The sequence below is a fragment of the Haliaeetus albicilla genome, chromosome 10 (assembly GCF_947461875.1).
Source record: "Haliaeetus albicilla chromosome 10, bHalAlb1.1, whole genome shotgun sequence".
Taxonomy (NCBI): Eukaryota; Metazoa; Chordata; class Aves; order Accipitriformes; family Accipitridae; genus Haliaeetus; species Haliaeetus albicilla.
Window position 1 is genome coordinate 36,348,373 of NC_091492.1, and position 20,943 is coordinate 36,369,315.

Genomic DNA, 20,943 nt, shown 5'->3' on the forward strand with positions numbered 1-20,943 from the left:
GAGAGAAAAGTCATGGTCTCTTGCATCATCTCTTCCACATGTATAGGTATATACACACTTAACACCCGAGCTCCTGTTTCAGTTATGTATCAGGGGACACACAACCCAAGTAAGAGAAGAGCAAAGAATGAATAGTGAGATGTTTTTGAGAAGTAGAAAGAAGTGCCTCATGTAAAACTGTGTTATCTGTTTAACTCATGAAGACAGGCTTGCCATTCCCTTAAAACCTAAATAATACAGAATGAGAAAGACTTCTCTTTCTTTCCAGAAGAAGATTCTAAGCTAGTGAAAGAACATGTTTATGTTGAAATGTATTATTAGCCTGGATAATTCTAGTTCCTAGTGACTTGTATAATGTTGTCTACTAAAAATTACTAATGTCTTACAGGGAAAAATTAATTCACTGATTCCTGGTTTAATTGCCTTCTGGGTTTGAAGTATGCAGAAGTATAGAGGAATGCTTTTGATAACAGGTTTTCTGTGTGCATAGTAAAACTAACACGGGTTAGGCAGGAGAGATGTTGAAAATCCTGTTACAGATAACATAGTAGTAGAGTATGATCTGAACAGGTTCTGAAAAACAGGTATGTTAGTGTGTTAATGTTCTGCTTTAAACTGTTTAACATTTAAAATACCCTGTGAAAGATGCTGACTTGTTTTTGTTGCCTGACTTCTGAGAACTCTTTTTGGTTTTGTTTTTTGTTTTTTTTTTATTTCAGGAAATTCAATCACATTTGTGAACAAACACGATTCAAGAACTGAATACTTGTAGTCTGTAGAGAGGGGACAAAAACCTGTTACACTGCTTGTACAGTTTAAGGTTTCAGGGGATCTTCTCAGTTCCCCCATAGCAGGGAATCAATAACTTTTGCATCAGGTAATCTGGTGTGAACTTTTTAATTTGTAGAATTTTACAGCTGTACATGAATAAGGTAGACTTTTTTTTTTCCAAGAAAGTCCAGCAAGCATTGCATTCCATCCTCATGACTACAGTGTCCCTGTATCACTTCAGTGAAGAACACAAACAGAAATCACATACACAAAAACCAGCCATATCTTGGGAAGACCTAAGAATAAGGAGTGTATTTGCACTACTTGTGAAGAAACTAAGAAAAATCCTTAGACTTAAAATAGAAAAGTTTTGTAAAAGTATCTGATGGATATTTCAAGAGCCATTAATATTTAAGAAGGAAATTGTCAGTGTATATTTGTAACTGCATTTTGCGGTAGTCTGATATTTTGTCGCTACCCATTGCATTTGGGCTAGAAACCACATTGTTATTCACTTTAAAAAAAATAATTCCGTCCATTAAACAGCCGTTTCAACTTAAAGCTTCTACCATATGTGCGGTGTTATAGTGGAAGTAGTACAGTTTCTTTTTTTAGTTTAGTCATGTTGATGTTTTTGTTCACATTAAATTACAAAAATGATTGCACAAAAATTTGAAAATCACATTTAAAGTTGGGGTAATACTTGAAGCAGAACAGACTTCTGCTAATATTACTTCTGTAGTGTTTTATATCAGAAGACCAAACAGTGCTTTTGACAGAGCAGCCAGTAGGACACACTGGTTCATTTTTTTTAATTTCTTTTTGGTTTGATACTGTATGCTAAATATGTACCTCTGCCATGCAGCTGTTCTTTAGCATGCATACACTGGTGAAAATGTAGAAAAAGCTATAATTTAAAACAGAATATAGCAGCTTTACTGGAAGGAACAATCTTACAGAAAATAATTCAGTTTGGACAAATTGTAGCAATATGGAGGCATTTCTGGATAGGGATAGGGATGATGAAGGGGAACACTGGTGTCACTGACGTAAAAAATATAGAGTTTATTTTCATGCCTTCTGCAGAGCTCATTCAGGAAATGTCCTAAGCATCCTTAAAAAAAAAAAAAAACAACTCAATCCCAACACCCCCACCCCACCAACTGAAATGATCTGATCTGTTTCATCATAATCTGGTAGCTAATGTTGACAAACCTCAACCGGGACCAATTTTTCTTTTTCATCATACCTAGAAGAGTGAAACAGAATGAGAAGAAAGCATATAAAGTTACCTCTGTAGATACCATGTTGTTTTTAAGTATGCCTTATTTTATGAGCAGGATTTATACTTTGATGTTGAAAGTGTACACACGATATCTTGTGATATAATGGAGCACAAATGATGCAGCACATTGTGTCTACTGGTGTCAGTGAATTAAACAGCTATTTCCAGTAATGCACATCTTAATATGAATGCTAATTAGAATGATGCATTTCTGTTTAGATTTTTATTTTTTAAAATAGCTGTCGCAAGGATGGGTCTGTTGACCATGCCCATATGCTATTAAAAATACACTTTGGTGTGGACTTCTCTTCCTAATCTCTGGGCATTTTCTCCTGTGAGTAGGATTGAAATTGGATCTGGAATAATACTTGAAACTTCTTCTAACAACAACAGTGTGTTTCTGTCTTTTAGTATTATTAACAATGTTCTGTTGCTTCTGTATTTGTATTTTATGTTTAGATTTTTTTTTAATGGTTATTGTATCTTCTCAGGACAACCATTCCCAGCTGGTTTTGATCTCACTTTCATCTCTGGCTGTGCATGTAGCAAATTGAGTGCAGTTGTGGAGATCAAGCCTTTGCACATTATATGCAGAAATGTGCTTTGCATTCTCATTCACCACTTCCCACACCCCAGATGGGCTTTCAGCATAGACTTGTCACTGTGCTAGTGTTCAAGCCTCTTGTGCTGAATTTTTTTTGTTGGTCAAGAATAATGTGTCTACAGTACTATGTACAACCTCACTTGCACTTACTCAAGTTATGTTTGTATAGGGATGTATTACGTGACTTTAAGAAAAAAAATTGGGAAAAAACTCCAAACAACGAAACTCATGTACCTAACATCTAAACTACCTGTGCAGTAGAGGTTCTTCAAATTCCTTTTATAAACCTCTCTTCCTTTTCCCTGTTACAGATAATTAATCTGCCTTTCTATGCATATAGGGTTGCGGTAGTGCAATGGAATGAAGTGATTTTTCTGTCATTTATATTGTACCAGGAAGAGATGAGAAATTAACTTGCGGATGGGGAGGGTGAATAAATCCTGATCTTTATATGCTCTTAAGTAAGTAAGAGTATCTGTCATGGGTATTACATACTCTATACATTAGACCTTTTTAAATGTATGGTTACCAGGTGATAGTTAATGTGATAAATGTATGAACTATGCTTGGTGTAATTGTTTAAATACTGTAAAGGTGCAGCATATTTTTAACCTGTCTAAAGCACACCCCCACCTCCTTTATAAGAGATATTTGGAAGCTGAGCATGAGATGTGGTAGAATAGATGTTGTAAAAACCAAGGTTATTATGATAGGGTTTGACATAGTGGTGAACAACGTATGTAGTCTCTGTCTTTGAGAAAGTTCTTTTATAAAGAAGGTGGAGAGTAGTTCTTCCAGTTCTCTTTTGTGATTTATTTTTTTCCTGAACTAAGAAGTTATTAATTAAAAAAGAAAAAAAAAAAAAGATATTCACTGAAGTTGTCTGTTTCTGTTTCTTCTGTGGCATATTCTCTCACCACAGAAATGGATGTATGCAACACTTGCTAATGCTTGGTCAAGCTATTAGTTCTTTGAATGTTGAGATTTTACAACTAAATATCATCCTTGAACTTGTAGTATCTGAAAATGATACGAGTTTTTGTGTCATTCCAAGAAATTCTCTCAAACTTTCTTAGAAGTGTCAGATGATATCACAAAGGATCATCAGTATCTCTACAGGATTTATAACAAATGATATAAGCAAAAAACTATTAAATAGAATTAATTTCTGTCAACAAGATGACTTCAAGATGGTAGTAAATAAAGAAAATTACTACTTTTAAAAAAGTGGATACTATTTTAATTTCTTGCAACACCGTAAACACTGAAGTGATAAGCATTATACCAGTTACTGATTTAACAGCAGGCTAGAGAAAATGATTGTCATATTATGTTCGTCTTTACAGTGATCTAATTTGTATAAATTATAAGATTTCAAATGGCTCCTATTAATAGAACTTTTTCTGAACAGAACTTTTCCCTTGCTGAGTAAATAGAAGGACTTGTCTGCGCCCCGTTCTATCTGAGGTGGAAGACAGTGATGACAGAGTTGTTAAGCTTCACATTGCAGTTTAGCATCCTAGGATTTTTGCACTGCTGCCATTCCCATACTTGAAGCTGGATATCCTTTAATGTTGTAGCTAATCTCTGTTGCTGTTCTTAAACCAGCTGTCATTTGTTCTTTAGACTAAATTTAAGAGAAATTCAAACTCAAGTTAAGTAATGTAAAAGTGAAAATGCTGTGTTGTTCTGTATGCCATAAAGACAAGCTGATAGACCTTAAGACTTGTAATGGTTTTGGCTTGCCCTACACTTACATTGGTGGATTTAAATGTTTTATACTCCATTATGTCAACAAATGACTTGTAACTAATTTAGTTTGAGGAAGCTGCTGATTTTGGATTTATGCCCCATCAAGTGATCAGTTCTGGCACAGCATAAGCCCTTCCAAGCGCTTCCTCAATAAAGAATAAAGAAAGATGGTAGCATGATTGTGAGAAAGAGAATACAATATATGGCCTTTTGCAGCTGGAATAGCTGACAACATACTAATCTCAACAGTCAGTGTTAATCTGAGAGCCCTCAGTGTGTCTCAAGTATTTGAGACACAGCAACTGTGTAGGATAACTTGTGTTTAAGCTCTGGTACTGTTTTCCTTGAATTTAATAGAAGAATCTTGGTATTTGACACTCGGAGATCAATCATTAGGTCATTCACTCTGCAAACAAAACACATCCATTTTGTATCAATTTCTAGTCTTCAGTAGAACTGTAATAGTGCAGGTGGCTTAGCCTACAGCAAGAGCTTAGGGAAATAAGTTGATTCAAGTAAAAGGAGTTACGCATTTGAGAAGAGAATGTTCAACTCTAAATTATACTCTGAAAATCTGGTTTCTTATGGCCTCTTAGAAATTTCTGCTGGAAGGGGGCCTTATTTTCTACAGTCTGCCCTCTAAAAATAAATCAACAGTCACTGTGTTACTGGAAGTTAGGAAAAGGATCTCTTGATTTTAAAAAGAATGTGTGGGGATTTTGCATTTTTTCCACTTATTTTATCTAACATTCTTTCTGCATGATGTTTGGGAGCTGAAATACCACTTACACAATTCCAAGGAATAACTTCTGAAGAAAACTAATTATACTATTTCCCACAGCAATGCTTAATATGCAAAGATTGCTTCTAAATCTGCTTTTCAGGTCATCCCTCTTTTCTTCACACTTCACCATTTTGACTTTCAATGAGGTAATTTTACCCTTAAGCTCATTAGTTTCCATAGGAAATGAATTATAAAAAATGCTAAGTGTGCCATATGAGGTTTAACATCAAAGACATTTCTAGACAGACCATGAATATATGTTGAAGCTATATTTGGTCTCTGTTGGGTATTCTTCTCAGTGCTGCTGAGTTTCAGTTGCTTGCTTTCGTTAGGTAAGTGTTGGCTTAGGGCTTATCTTTTTTTCGTTGCAATCCAAATTAATCTTTAATTGTTTAGAATAAAATCTAGTAACTGACTGGACTATTTGAGTCAAATGTGTTTTGTTATGGTTCATGTGCCCTTCCTATGGGGGGGGGGGGAATACGGAAAAAAACAAACAGTTATGAGTAGGATGCTTTGTAACCAACTGCTCTTAAAGAAAAGTTAGATTTCTGAAAGGAAACCTCAGTTCATGTTTCTGCTAAGAATCTATAAATGGATTTTTTCTTGGTGAATGCTACTCTGAATCCTCAAAGTTAAGATGCATTAGCTGCCTGTTAAATCTTTTGGATTGTTTTCCCATTGGGCTTCCATTCTCAACCATTTTAACTACCTGACAGTAAGAAACCCACCACACAGGATTCCTGTCAGCTTGTACAGCTTCAAGCTTTTATTTTCAAGTTCTGTTTCAACAATGAAAAAATAGGGAAAGCCCACATATTTTTGTACTGTTCCAATCTACCTAACACATTGGCTAGAGGGATTGCCTAGTATATTCCAGAATAATTAATTTTTTAAAAAGTTAACATTATTCAAATCCAGCTTTACTGAAAAGAATACTCCTTCTGTTTGTTAGCTCCGTAACATTTTTGGACATTTTTTTCCCAAGCAATTGTGATTGAAATTATTTTCCTCCTCTTCAGCAAGTGTTTAGCATGCTTATCCCATTTGCTGCTTAGTTACAGTATGCAGAATAGCACAGTAAACCCACAAAGGTGAAACTGAATCCTGAGCACATGCATGAGTTGTTAAGGTTTCTGTCATTAAAAAGTGGCAGCATAGCTCTCAGAAGTAATATAGCTATTAGGAACAAAATAAATGCCATAAGTAATACTATTTAAAAACTAATCCTAGCCAATATTTACAGCTGAGAGTATTAGAGCACTTTATTCCACCCGGAGCTTTTAGAATTTCTTAAATTTGTGTTATGACTTTTTTGAAGAGTATGGGTGGAAGCTGTTTCTGTTCCTCGAGGGGGGGAAGAGGATAAGTTCAAAACAGTTCCTTTAGCTGTAAGAGGAAGAAAATATTTTATAAATTCTTTGAAGGCACAAAATAAAACACAAATACCTCTTTAGCAGTTAATTTTAGTGATCTGCCTGAAAAAAAAAATTAGGAACTTCAAAAGGCAAGTCGGGAACTTAAGGTAAGTCTCCCATATGTTGTAGTCCTGGCTCTTCGGGGCTGACCAAGAGCGAGGGGAAGGTCTTTGTGTACCTGCAGCATGCACCAGTTAGGCATTAGGCTTCAGTATCTTCTAGTGGCAGAAGACATCACCTTTGAATAGTTTGGTATGTCAGCTACGTCTGTTCTGAGAATAAGCAGCGTTGTTCAATATTGCATATTCTTCAAGAGGAGGGCCTCTCTCAAAATACCTATTTCTGTAGTCCATGATGAATATACGATAACCTGATTTAGTGCCTCGTGTCTAATTGGCTCTGTACTGCTACCGGAGGCAAGGGTGGAAGAGGTACACAGCACTAAGGTAAGCAGTATAGGAAAGGAAATCCGCACTCCCACAGAAACTAGCCTCTGGCAGCAGTCTTCACAGGTTTATAAAACCTGTTTTTTGGTTACACAGACAGGTAGTAGAGGAAGTCAGTGTAAACAACCACCTCATTATCTCACTAGGTTACTGAGGAGAAATCAAACAGGATCTAATCCTTGGGCGTTTGCTGACTGAATGATGCAGCAGCTTTTGTGCTCTTTCCATTACAGCAACTGCTAGGGAGGTTGCTGTACTGGTGCACGCCACGTGATGTACTGGTGCTCTAAGGCAATGCCCATGCAACTTAGTCTTTCAGCAAAATAAACAAAATAAGTGTCATTACATTGTAGAAATGAATAGTTAAACACGCTTTTATTGAAAAAGCCACTTTTTCCAGCCCTTCAAATGTAGCTATTGTCAATAACTGAACACAAATACTTTTCAAAAGTAGATTTTAGTACTTCAATCTTTAGAAATGTAATAAGTAACAGAACATTGACTCTGAATTACAATGTACATGAATTTAATGCAGTGGAAGTTATTATTAGAGTGCTGAAGACTTCTAAATATTTTCTTAAATATATTAACTCTTCCCTTTGAATCATGTAGCGTTAATTAAAAAAAAACCCACACAAGAAAAACCCCCAACAACAACAAAAAAACCCCAACTTGGAGCCAGACTTTTGTGCTTCAGAACTACTCAACACAGTCTGGTAATAACAATTGCGGAGACTTGTTTGCTGTTCATCTTTGAGTCAACTGCTAAAGGGCATATACGTTTTTGCTTCCACTGCTACCGGATGCAAGGCTTCTATGTCTACGTTGACACGTAAACACACACACACAAAATATACGGGAAAACCTACAATCTTGTGTTGCATATCTCAGACATTAATAGGTGGCAAATGGAAGCTGTAGTAGCAGGTGAAATCATAAATAATTCAGTTAAATATTTCAGGAATCAGACTTCAATGCCTTCACACAGAAGGATTAAGATAACTCGATGCACACTGTAGCTAATACAGGGGAAGACTTGTACAGAAGATTTCTTTCTGACACCTGTTTTATGACATACTATTGCTTTAAAACAATGTGCTGTGTCAGCTGCAAAATACAGCTTCATAGGCAATTTCTTTCACTTAAGAAAGCAAAATAATTCTAAGTTATGGGCTGAACATGCAGGAGTCTCTTGCAAAGATAGGAAAACATCACCAGGAGGCAATTAAAATACTGATGGGGTTATTAAAGGCAATAGGACTAGCAGGCTTCCCTTTGGTTCAGTGCTCCACTGAATGCCCTGGATTTGTAATCAGGGAGGCACAGCCACTTGGTAGTTCATTTCTAAAGAAAGTGAGCACTTGAAAGTTTGCCCCACTTAATTTTGTCTTTTAAGTCTTGCCTGCTAAAGGAAGGGAAATAGTTGTCTAGTCAATGTGCGTTACCAGCAATAAATAGCTGGTGGATATAGGATCAGAGCAGCTGCAAATATCCAAGTGTTGGATGCTGAAGACTATTCCTAGTATTTCAGTGTTTTTGTACACATGCTCCTGTTGCCATGAGGAGTCACTTAAAAATGTAGTGGACTGAGGTGGTTTAAGCCTATGTAGATCTAACAAAGATAAAGCCACATCAGACTTTTATAGAACTACCATCAAGTATCGGGTTGCTCAGCTTGTCTGTACACTTCTCTAGAGTTAGGATACGAGATAATCGTGGTCTTTAATATTAGAGATGCTAATGCTTGGTAAACTTTGTGCTAGAGTGCAGAAGTTATGAAATGCTTACAATTAAGTTTACAAAACTGTACGCAAACATGCATGATTGAATTCTTACCCCTGGCTTGGCAAGGCTTGGATTGCACAGGCATAGCTATAAACAGAATATAACTCATAGCTCCCAACAGAAAGACTCAAGTGATACCACAGTGACAGAGGACTGATTTACATTTCAGATATAAACCACGATGTAACCGTCTCAGATGACTTCCATTTCTCATTCCAGAAAAAGTTTTCTGCAGTCTGAAGTACCTTCTCAGAGGATGCTTTCTTGTATAAACCACATCAAACTCTCACACAGCAGAACAGAGATGAGGTTAGCGAGCATAAGGGAAGATGGCATTTATGCTGTGCTATGGTTGGTATCCTCGTAATCTCAATCCCAATGGGTGCGAAGCAAAGACCGCTCTTAACAAAGCTGCATCCATCTGTGACTGCCACGCTCAACTGCTTGGCACAGCTTCCACTCTGATCACGCCCCTGTCGTCTCTGTTTTTTGAGAACTGATGTTTCAGTCTTTCTGAGGGCATCACTGGACTGAAGCTTGGCATAGCGTAGGAGCAGCTAGGGTATCACAGTTCTGTGAGATCTCAGTAGCATTAGCATCTCCAACTGACAAGCTCTGCTGGTCCCTGGAAGGGCCAGGGGCCTTCACGTGACCTTTGTATAAACTAGGGGATTTTGCCCAAAGGGGAAGATTTGACGTGAAGCTGGCAGAACTGTTCCCCTCAACAGTCAGAACCACCGGCTGTTTATCTGGCACAGCTGGAGCATACACAGCATTTTGCTCTGACAGATGATCTCCACATTGACTAAGATGTTCTGCTAGGACCAGAGGCTGCTGATCATCCCCTTCTTCGGAAATAACAAAAACGGGTTTGTTTTTATCTGTTTCTACCATAAGCTCCTTTGTTTTCGAGCCATTGACCAAGTTGATTTTCAGTGGGTTGGAGCTCTCCAGAAGATTTTTGGGGCTTTGGCTGTTAACTGGAGATGCTGCCCCTAGGTGTCTTGAGGGATCTAAGGACCTCACCTGTTTGCTGTCAGGGGAACTGGCTAAAAATCCAAAATAAGGGTTACCGAACCTGGATTTCTTCAAATTGCAGGAGCTTAGCTTCCGCTGCCTTTGTGCAGACAGAGTGAGGGGGTACGAGGCATTACTGGCAGATGAATCAGAGTAAACAGTCCCTGATGCTCCCTCTATCTCAGTGGCTGAGATTACCTTTCTGGTTGGCACACCTTGGGATCTTGCAGCTGTTGGAAAACTCTGCACAAAATAATAATAAATTAGTAGACATGCCATGAAAAGCAGAAACTTTGATCCCAAGGGAACTAAAAGTTAAAATTCCTTGTTATGTTAGAGGTGAGATGCATTCTTTAGCAAAAACCTAGGTTATTACCTTAAAAAAGGAGAAACATCCTCTATTAGCTTTGTAACAAGCTGTTGGTTTGACGATTACAGTCAGTGAGACCTAGATATCCCTCCCACACTTACGGATTCCTCGCAATGCAACAGTAATATGTCAATTAAAATAAATTTAAGGCATAACCAGGGGAAAAAAAGGTACATGTCAGAACATTCAATGAGATAATCTAGTCTGAAGGCACCTTTTAATGTTTTTCTGGACTGGGGATCATTTCTTAACCAGGTGCTAAGTGCTGGGCTTCTCAGCACTTCAGGAAAGCCTGAATATATTACAATATAATTTGGCAAAAGAGCTTCCCATACACCAAGCAAGAGGGACTGAAATGTGTAATACATTGCAGGTTGGAGAGGCAAAGCAGTAGGCCAAGGGAAAACGTGTCCCATCAGCGAGCAGCTGGGGGTACTGGGGCACAAACCACCACATCCCCCCCTCCTTGCAAGACTTACACTGTTGTCAACCAGCTTTGTGAAGGGACTGTTGGTGGTCCAGCTACACCATTTTTTCTGTAGCTGTGGTATTGGAGCTAGGAAGTCGTGGAAAGTGCGGGCACTCCACGTGCGTTGTCTGGGACAGTGATTTTCCAGCTGGACGTCCCCCTTCTCAACAGCGTCTGCTCCTGCGGCTGTGTGATTAGAAGTCAGCCAGTCAGACACAGAGGCTGGGCTCGTGACACTTCTTTTTAGGTTTTTGTCCTGAAAAGAATAAATAAAGATCATTTACAACATCTTTCAACAAAAGGTTTCAAAAACACTTCAAAAATATGCAGTTAGTGCAAGAGACTGATTTCTTCAGTGGTTCTCTTCACACGACAAGACACAGGAATGCAACTTCTCCTCATTGCTCTTCCAGCGTGCTGCCTGAAGTTCACTGGCTTCCCTGGATGAAAGTTTTACCTTGTTTCCCCAGTTTCAGGTTTAACACTGAAATGGGAAATCTCAGTTACGTAAGAAATAAAGTCCTACCACTCCCACTAGCCAAATACATCAAATATCTACAGCTTTATTTTACTGAAGATCTCTGACAGATCAGAGTACTAAACTTCATTGTGTAAAACATAATTCTTCCACTCTGCTTGGCTCTTGGAAGGCTCCAGATGTGCCTGTCTGGGGAAACAAAACTTCAAGGGGGTTGGAGGGGGCTGAAAGAAATCCAGAAGCAAGCAACGAGAGAATCAGAAGTCTCAAAAATGCATGATTCAGGAGGGAAGACTGAAGTAAGTGGTGCTCTTTATCCTATATTAGGGAAGAATTAAGAAAATAAAAAGAACTGAAAACAAAGAGAAAGGGAATAATCTGTTCTTGCTGTCTATGGTGAACAGAACAAGAAGCACAAGACCCAGATTGGAGCCAAGGAGATTTTCATTTCACATAAGAAATTCTTTTCAGGTGGAAAATGTGCTTTAGCAGTAGAACAAGACATCCGGACAGGTGTAAAATTGGCATCATTGGAAGATGAGACCACATTAAACCATTGTCACCAGTTCTGCGTATAAGCAGAGTTGATCTGACATGGGAATGAACTAGACAACTTCTAAAGATCTCTTCCATACTTACTTAATATGTTCTGATGTTGCATTTAAAATCACAATTTTTGTCCTTAATGTCGATGTGCATTTAGAGCCAGAAAAGTTAAAGAATCCCTGACTGTCCTATGAATCTCCTTTCATTCTTACTAATACTTCACCTGTTACTTATATAAGCCTCCTGTTCCACAACTCTATATGTATTTTTAATTTTCAGCTGTGCGAATATGGTTGTCACGAGAAGAATGCAAAATCCACATTCCCAAAGTTTACATAGTCCTTAAAGAGGGTCTGAAATAAATCCCACACTGTCCTGGATTTAAAAGTCCTGAGAAACCAGAAATTTGTCATTTGTTATTTCTGAGAAACCGAATCTCCCAAGTTTCTGCAAATCAAAGAAACTATTTAGTTAAAATGTCATATTGGAAATAGATGGCCAGAGAGGCAAGAAATTAGCTACTAGAGCAGAACAAAAATCTCAGCAGGAAGCTGGGAGAGGCTTCAGGCTCTGGATAAGTTTGTTTCAATATTAAGCTCTTAGTCTCAGATTTGATTAAAGTAACAATCTTTATTTACAAATTTATAAGCCAGCTGTCTTCCCCTCAGAAGCCTCTTCAGGATTTATTATTCAAGTCTTAGGATTTATTATTCAAGTAGTATTATAAGTACCTCCAAACTGGTGTAAAAGCTAACCATGGGCTTTGAGATATACTGGAAGTAACTACAAAGATGAATAATGTATTTTCTAGATTTTTGAAAATGTTCTAGCAAAAAATGTTTCTTAAACATCCATGATAATACTGTTTACTCAAACCTTTGCATCTGAAACCTGTAATATCTGAATAGAAGTCAGAGGTCATAGTTATAAGTTAGCCAAAGGCCGAACGATGACTTAAACCAAACGGGACTTAGAAAGCCATGACCCTCCTGGAGGACACCTCAGAAGCCATCTGAAAGCCATCCGAAAGCCATCCTGCCCTCCATTTCCTCTCACTAGCCCACGTACAGAGACGTGAGTTTGCTCTCCCAGCTCTTGCCTTCTGACAGGGGATTGATTGCTTCAAATGGGTTTTAAAAGCTAAAAAGCAAAAGCCAGTTTATCACTGGCTCCCGCCCAGCAGAGCTGAGGCTCACACTTACTGGGGGGCACAAGACCAAGTGGCCAGCCACCATTTCTCAGTGAAAAGATCTGGATTTTTTTTTTAATGAAAGCTCCTTATAGCTTGCTTTGTCTAGTCGAGCATTTGGGGCGAGGTGAGTCTGATGGCATTATTCACTGTACCGTAAAGGCTCAGGATTTCACACGTCTTTTCACATGAGGATAACTTCTTAGCTCCTGCCAAGAAAGTGGCTACGCTCCAGTGGATAACTCATCCCACTTGCCTAGTGCTGGTCCACAAAAGCTACGCACCATACCCTCTGTGGGGCTCAGAGGCTAAAGTCAGAAGCTGGCTGACCAGCTGCATTTTACACCCTAAAAATACACATTTAGAAATTAAACTGTAAACATGTTTATGTTTAACATCCAGTGACCCTGAGTAACGCAAGTGGCCTGAAGAGATCCCGTTTGAGTGCAGGTTTGTAATTAGCCTGCTGTGCTCAATTTCCACCCTCCTTGGAGAGGATAGTCTTCAGCTGTGGGGGAAGACCCAGTGCTTTTAAAAAGGCCCTTCCACCCTTCCCGGGTAGGTTTTCTGCTCCTTAAGGGATGTGGTTGAGAGCATTGACTCACTTGTGTGCAGTATGGACATCACTGGGAAGGAGATGCCTCCTGAGTTAATAATGTGGTAAATCACTTTAATTCTTTGGGTTACTGTCACTTAGAACTGTTTCAACACTCAATATTTTATTTTTATATATAGATAGATAGATTTTCTCTACTAGATAGCTTGTGGAAAGGATGGCAGAATAGAAATGTTTTTCTTTAAGTGTATTTGTCCATTCTGACTAGAGTGGGGGAAAAGAGGAAAGAAAATGGGTTTCCCTCCTGCCTAGAAGCTGTATTTGTATGTGACTGCCACCAGGTGAAGCTCTCTCCACTGGAAAGAAGGACCAAGGAGTGCAGGTGTTCAAGGGTGCCCAGTTTGGGCACCAAAACAGCTCACAGTGCCCTGCTCTGCAGAAGGTAACGTGTTTGGGCAAGGGAAGGCGCCAGAGCTGTTTTCCCTTCCTTCTGTTAATCAGTGTGGCCGACTGAAGGAAAAGCTTAGCGTGTGTCTTACACCAGTGTAGGAAAATCCTGACCAGCCTGGCCTCCTGGCTAATTTCCTAATCAAGTCCAGGGATACAGAATGCTTTTGTTTTGTAAATTGTGACAGAAGTATTACACAGACTGTCCTGGGGCATGTGAGCTCCTTGTGCTGGTTTTTTTCCTCCTCTTGTGGGGAAAAAGAGAGAGGGCACTGCGAGAGGAGAGTATTGACCTGGGAAAGGCTTTAACACAGACTTGTAATGGATGTGCTCTGTCAGGGACTATGCTCAACGTTGAAGAGGTGGCAGCCAGGCCTGACACTTCTGAGCTATCATCTGTTTCTGAACAGTCAATTGACCAGGAGTGTAGGGGAAAGAGCTAAAACAGGAGAGAACTTTACTGAACTGATTCAGGTTTCTGTGTGTGTATTTGAAAGGACCCCAGTGCTTTCACCTAAAGTACTTGATTTATTTTTTTTTTGAGCATACACTGTAAATTTTCACATCAGCCTGGTGAGATAGTTAAATAGCTTTCTGACAAGCTGAGGAGCTGAGTAACTTCCCTGACCACTTGGTAGTGGTGGGTAGGAGCAGGTCTGATTCCCAGGTCCTTCGGTTGCTACAAGTGATGTCTTTAATGGAACATCATCATTGCCAATTAACGTATTTCTGAGAGCTGGTCCTACCGCCCGCTGGCAGACCTCTGCATTATCGCCTATCAGATCCAAGGTAGACTTCTGCACTTGCTCTTCTCAAAGCTGGCAAGATACTGGCTCGGGGGATCACAGCCCACGGCATTTGATGGCAGCTCAGCTTGAGGGTTAGAACCGCCTGGCTTAGTCACTAACTTTCTTGCAAAGTGGGCAGTAAGCAGAAATGGACAGATATGACAAGTGCTGCCCAGAAGGGACATCCCGTGGCTTCCTAGAGATGCCAAAGAGCATTCCTACCTGTATTCTGTAGGTGGTAAAGCTCAGCCCACTGGCCCCGGGTCCAGCAGAAATGATAAACACTTCATCGCTCCCAGTCTCAGTGGTCACTGCGGATATGGAGGAGGGCACATCTGGGTCAGTGTCCTGAGGAGACCGTTCTGTGCTGCCTCTGCAGGAAGTGACTGAGAAAAGAAGAAAATCGGTAAAGACTGCTTGCCAGAGTGCAAAACAGCTGTTCCCAACTCCTCCATAACAAACCCTCCTCCCTCTCTCCCCAGATGATCTAGAGCAGGCTTTGGCTGTCTGTCGCACCAGCCAGAACAAAATTCAAGCCAACAGTTTGGTCTCCTGAAACTGCGAGCTTTTAAAAACAAAACAAAAGGGGAGGGGAGGAGCACCCTTGGGTCTGCTTTCTAATAAAGACAGACCCAAACTGAAATCCCTCATACTAAACGCACAAGGCTGTGCAGCAGATCAGAAATTGTCATGGCTGGGAGCACAGAATTAGTTTTTTAGGAAGATATCCTTGTGAGAGCTGTGTGTAATGGCTGGTGGTTTAGTGGGAAACTAATGGTGTGTAGCAACACAACATGAAGTAGCTCCCTGTTGGCCTTCACCAACCAAAAGGGGCACCGATACAATTCATGTGTTGTGACTTAAAATTGCAGCAAGTGACATTATGTGCAGCTCGGCTGGGGGTCTCTTGTTCTCGAAACACGCTGTGAAGTAAATGTCATCTAAAGCAGTCCCGTTCCATAAAGCTTTTCAGAAAAAGTCAGCTCCAGGAGTCTCAGGTGTCCAAAGCCACCGTAAGCATCGTAAAACCCCATCCTTTCTGGACAAGGTCAGGCGCAGGGCAGGTGACACTCCTCCGCAATTTATGGATCTTTGTAAGTTGTTTGTAGCAGCCTGAACCTGACACGTTTGCTCTGCTAACCCAGTGTCTCTGCAATGCCATGTGCTATGACAGCTTTTGTTGGCAGCGTCCTGGAACTGTGCTTGCGCATGGTCCTTGCCAGGGGAATTACCCTACCGGCGAGGGGGGAGAGCAGCAAGGAGTAGTTCCCACAACAAAGGCTTTCTGCTGTGAAGTGGCTCTCCAGCTGTGCATGGGCGAGACAGTGAGGAGGACTGCAAGGAAGAAATGATCTGATTAACTGGCCCAGGGCTACAGGGTGCCCTGACCTGCTCCCGCTGCTGCCCCGTGCTTACCCGCCTGCTCCCGGCTGACAGAGTGGTTGTTGTTTTCATTCTGCCGACTTGGCACCACCAGCTGGAGCTCATTGATATCGACGGCGGAGTTCTGGATCCCGTTCTACAACTCAGAATATGCCCCAGTAAACATCGTCAGATAAACAGTGCAACAGCCAATATGAAAGAGAGAAACAGAAATTGCTGAAGCCATTAGCACTAACCTCCTGGTCACTGCATGCGTTGGATGAGCTCCTTTTGGGGCACGTTCTCTGCCTGAAAAGGAGAGACAGCAACAACAACAAGCCCACGAGTGAGTTAAAGATCCACAGAAGGGAAGGTCTCAGCTGTGCTCATCCTGCGAGGGGGACCCAGCAGGTTATGAGCTCTCCTGCCTACAGGAGCATCCAAAATACCTGCCAAGACTCAGGGCAACAAGGCCTGTAGGCCAGGGCAGAAAACAATATGCTCATGTAGTGGAAAGTCAGCTGAAGAAGAGAAGGACCTGTCATCTTCTTGCCATGATCACTGCAAAAGCAGGAAGAGAGTTCAGACCTCTGCCAAGTCCCACCAGGCTCCCCTCCGCCGGCCGCGCTCTCACGTCAGTAACTACATAGCAGGACTGAAACCCTGCCTTTGGTCTGGGCAGTCACATCCTTCTTATCCCATTAGAACAGAATATTTCATCTGCGTAGCCAATATTGCATGCTGGATTATATTTAGCAAGCAGAGAGCATCAGATGTTGTTCATTTGTATGAACATTTTATTGAAAGACAGCGCTATGGCAGATGATTACTGGGTAAACATGCCTCTTGGCTGAAGGGAGACAAAAGCAGGTTCTTAACCGTTTTTTTCACATTTTTACTAAAACTGAGGTTATGAAACAACTAGTCTTACTTACTTTGGGGTGAATAAGACTTAAATATGTCACAAAGAAAGGCTGGCAGTAATGAACGTGCTGATGACCGAAGCAAGTGTATTTTGTCTTTGTGTACAGCAGTTCTCCATGGGACACTGCAGAGACACATGGGAGCATCAAGGTACTGACCAGATAGGATGTGACCCATGTTAACTGTTTTCCCTACTATCTGTGCTGTTGGCTGGCATTTTTCCTCTTCTTGTTGGGGGGGGTGGTTTGTTTTAAGGCATTTAATCTCCTCCATGCAAGTGTTTTTTGGTAGTGATGGGCTGAAGCCAAGATTTCAAGTTTCCAGTCACCATTTTGTTCCTGTTTGTTTTTAAGAATGGGGGCTCAGAGGCCACCTGATGAGGCTGGCTGGGAGCCAGTGTCTGCTCCATCTCGGGCATGGTGGGTTTCATTCCTTCACCGTATCATTGGATCTCTTAAAAAATGCTTATTGACTGACAAGTGAATTGAGGGAGGAAAAAAACCCCCATGACGTGCCCCCAGCGCTATTCCTAGTGAATACAGAGAAGACTACAGAAAAAGAGGAGAGCGAGTTGGCACTTGAGAATGTAATCCAGAAGACATCCAGACGGATAGCTGTTACTCCAGGAGGCACAATGGCATCGGCCACCGCTTGGGCTTCTCGGGGGAACTCGGGGCTAAAGCAGGGAAGGCTCTTCCTTAATGCACTGATTCCGGGAGGGGGAGCAGGGAAAGGCTTCCAAGCAGGAGTCATGTTGCTTTATCAAGCAAGATCAAACCAAATAAGAAACACTTCCGAGTGGAAAATGTGTATGTAAATATTCCCCTCACACACACCAGAAGCTCTTATTGGGCATGAGAACCATTTCAGCAGGAGTGACCTGGCAAAACATGCCCCAAAATAGTGAATTAGCGTGGCGGTCAAGACATTCAGGTAGATGGTGGGAGAACTGTCTGTAATACCCTGCATTCTCCACATTGCATTCATTTTTCTAATCTCTTCCCCTCTTCCCGGCTCTTTCCTGCCAAAACCCATGACAAAAATTTAATCAAATCTGATATACTCCTATGAAATATTCTTGTTTCAAATAACTGGCAAGTTACAAGCAAGTTTGTTAAAATATTCCCACCCAGGGATTAAAGAGCACAAATGAAATGTTCTTGTCTAAGAAAATACAACTTAGCACATATTTCTTCCACACTGAACATCAAGCATTGGCAACTTTTGGCATTGGCACAGACTTTTTAGTTATCTGGATGGTCTCGCTTTTGGGTTTGTTATTTGAACTTTTAGCATGACTTAACAAACAAAATGTTCAAGTTCTCAGAAACACAAAAATTTGTTCCTCGGATTCTTGTATACAGCTGTCCCGCTTATAAGATACTCATATTCTCTGGGACAAAGCTGAAAAGATGAAATAACAATTTTAAAAGTCTCAGCAACTGACAGCTATGATAAACTATGGATAGTCAGGGCAAGTTCTGCATTAAGAAACTGAAATACCTTACACCCATTTGGCTCCTTTCCTTGCCTTTCTTTATAAATGTTGTGCTCTATGATATTTAGCAGGCACTGTAACTACCTTGAAATCCACACTGCAGTTTGGCAGCATGAACCAAAGAGAGAGTAAGGTGCCCCGGCAAAGATGTTTTCCGTTCAAGTACGGTAGAATAAGGGGGAATAAGAGAAGGAAGAGTCCTGTTCTTCCAAAGTTTAACTTAGGTTTAAAAAATGGTAACTAGCTGAAATGTCCCCATTTTAACTTTTTCTTCCCTCACCACACTTGGGTATTGAATGTCTGATTTCCACTGAACAATTTGATTTACTGTTAAAAACCAACACACACAAAGTGTAAGAGTTTCTAGATTCGGCCAACAATTTTGGTGGAAACTTGAGATTTTTTTTTTTCTTCTTCTATTCAGAGCTGCTGCCGTAGTGCCTGGAGAGATGCGCTAGTTTGCAGGACTGGGGATCTTTCTTAGTCTTTCTTTAGCGCATTCTTCAATTGGGCTATATCTCCCGTGGCATGCTGCAGTATCTTGCCACCAAGGAGACCAGCGATTTACATCAGCACGCAGCTCATGGATATAAAACAACCAATGTCCAAATACACCAGTTTCCATCATTTAAAAGAAGTCTTTTTTTTTTTTTAAAGTTGCTTCAAACTTCTCAAGTAAACCAAAAAATTCAAGTCTGTTGGAAGCTTTATGAAAATTGACCCCAGCAGGCAGGTCTAGCTGGCTTAGGTCTCTAACTAAACCAGACTGATGTGTGGAGGGACAGAAATGGAGGACACGGCTCCAACAGACAGGGATGGGTTTCTGGGTTGTGCCTAACATGCGGATGGCAGAGGAAAGATCTGGTTTAGAAGTGACAAGGATTCTCTAGGAGGGCATTATATGACCAAGGAAAAGTTTCGCCCCCAGGTGATGGTCAGGCTGCAGGCAGTGACTGGCAGGGCAGCTTGCATGGAGAGAGATGGCAGCGCATGATGACTTCATGAAATAGCTGTACACGGAGGGGGTTGTAATTGGAAACAGGTCATTGGCAGGCTATGCAGGTGTAAAATGCAGTTGCAATCCATGGGTTGCAACCATCGAGCAAAAGTCTGACTGCATTGGACAGGATTAAAATTAAATAAGGTGGACAAGTCTGTTGTTCTTGGGGCTTGGGAAAGAAAATAAAAAATACCCCATTACTCGAGCCAGGCCTCATGGCCAAAAGTAATTAGAATTATTGGCCAACTAACAACTGAAGCTTTCATTCCCTCCCCAAACAGCAAACAAAAGCTGCAGTGTGGCAGAGACTTGGAGTTTCCCCAGAGAGCTTTGCCCTGGCTGAATGCAATGAGCCCGAGCAGACACTGCTGACGACTTGGTGCATTGGAGTGGCAGTAGGTGCCAAGCCCATCCTCGGCCATTTCTACCCCTGGCGAGGCAAAGCCTGCTACTTTTAGCTGAGCAAGAGCAGCAGATAGAAACGGGAAAAAAATACGGCTAAACCTGGTACCGGAGGAATGAGTAAAGTACGAAGAGAAAAGTAGAAGGCAAGTTTACGAGGCCAAGAGCTTGAAGGTTACTATTAGCATCCTTTGCAATGGCACGCTCCAGCCAGAACAAGTATTACCATGCCTCAGAAAGCTGGTCGCGTTTCTGAGCGTGCTGCATTGTAAAGCGTCTTCATTTCTCCCCTCCTCAGCCCACCCCTTGCCATCCTGACACTTTCTGCAAGGAGAATGGGCTGTGGCTAATACACGTGATTTCAAGCCCCTATTTAGGGCAAGAAACATAAAATAGAGCTTGGTGGGTGAAACTGAAAGAAGTTTAGATGTGCTTAATGGCCTCCACAGTCTTATTCTGAGCTGCATTAAAAACCCACAGCTGGGAAGTATAGGCAAGCTCCAACCAGCGCCAGTGGCTCTGAGGCCAGAGACCAATATCATCAAAGCAGTTAGCCCCGTAAAGAGGAAAAAAAAAAAAAAGAAAAAAAGACTCTTCCAGTGCAATAGAAGCGAGGTTACTCAGCACAGGTCGTGGCATCACTTCCACATGTGTCAGATCTCACTTAAATACTTTAAGTCTGACAAGAAATAAAGTATTGTGACCAAGGCCTCACTGGAATAGCATGCAGGGAATATAGGCAGCTGGGATAGTAAATGGCCTTTCAAGAGGCTAAAGGACTAGGGATAGTTTCTATTTATATACAGTCAGTAGCTGACTGAGGTATATCTTCCTTTAAAAAAAGAGTCATAAAGCAATGAAAAGGCGTAAATGCCAGTGTTAAAAGAAGTGAGTCTAACCCTGGTCCTGCACTATAGGACCCCTGGTAGGATGTATTCACGGTGACCAGAACATACAAACATTTGTGTGAGGGGAAAAAAATGCCTTCAGTTTTTTCTCTGTTGGTCACCAAGAGCAGAATATTACTTTATTTTGTAAACATCTAACAAGCA

The 20,943-nt window shown here is 41.0% G+C and overlaps 2 protein-coding genes across 4 annotated transcripts in view; one reads left to right on the forward strand and one right to left on the reverse strand.

Moving 5' to 3' along the window:
- The window catches only part of CHFR (checkpoint with forkhead and ring finger domains), a 29,906-nt gene extending 24,294 nt beyond the window's left edge, over positions 1–5,612 (forward strand). For both annotated transcript variants that reach the window (XM_069794980.1, XM_069794981.1), the window contains exon 18: positions 720–5,612. In XM_069794980.1, coding sequence (XP_069651081.1) covers positions 720–762 — 43 coding nt within the window. In that variant the 3' untranslated portion in view covers positions 763–5,612. The remainder of the gene's footprint in view (positions 1–719) is intronic.
- Positions 5,613–7,407: 1,795 nt separating this feature from the next.
- LOC104321760 (uncharacterized) overlaps positions 7,408–20,943 on the reverse strand; it is a 34,649-nt gene continuing 21,113 nt past the window's right edge. For both annotated transcript variants that reach the window (XM_069794978.1, XM_069794979.1), the window contains exons 3-7: positions 16,325–16,376; positions 16,122–16,224; positions 14,928–15,091; positions 10,712–10,957; positions 7,408–10,105 (exon numbers count right to left, since the gene is read on the reverse strand). In XM_069794978.1, the coding sequence (XP_069651079.1) occupies positions 9,368–10,105; positions 10,712–10,957; positions 14,928–15,091; positions 16,122–16,224; positions 16,325–16,376 (1,303 nt within the window). In that variant the 3' untranslated portion in view covers positions 7,408–9,367. The remainder of the gene's footprint in view (positions 10,106–10,711; positions 10,958–14,927; positions 15,092–16,121; positions 16,225–16,324; positions 16,377–20,943) is intronic.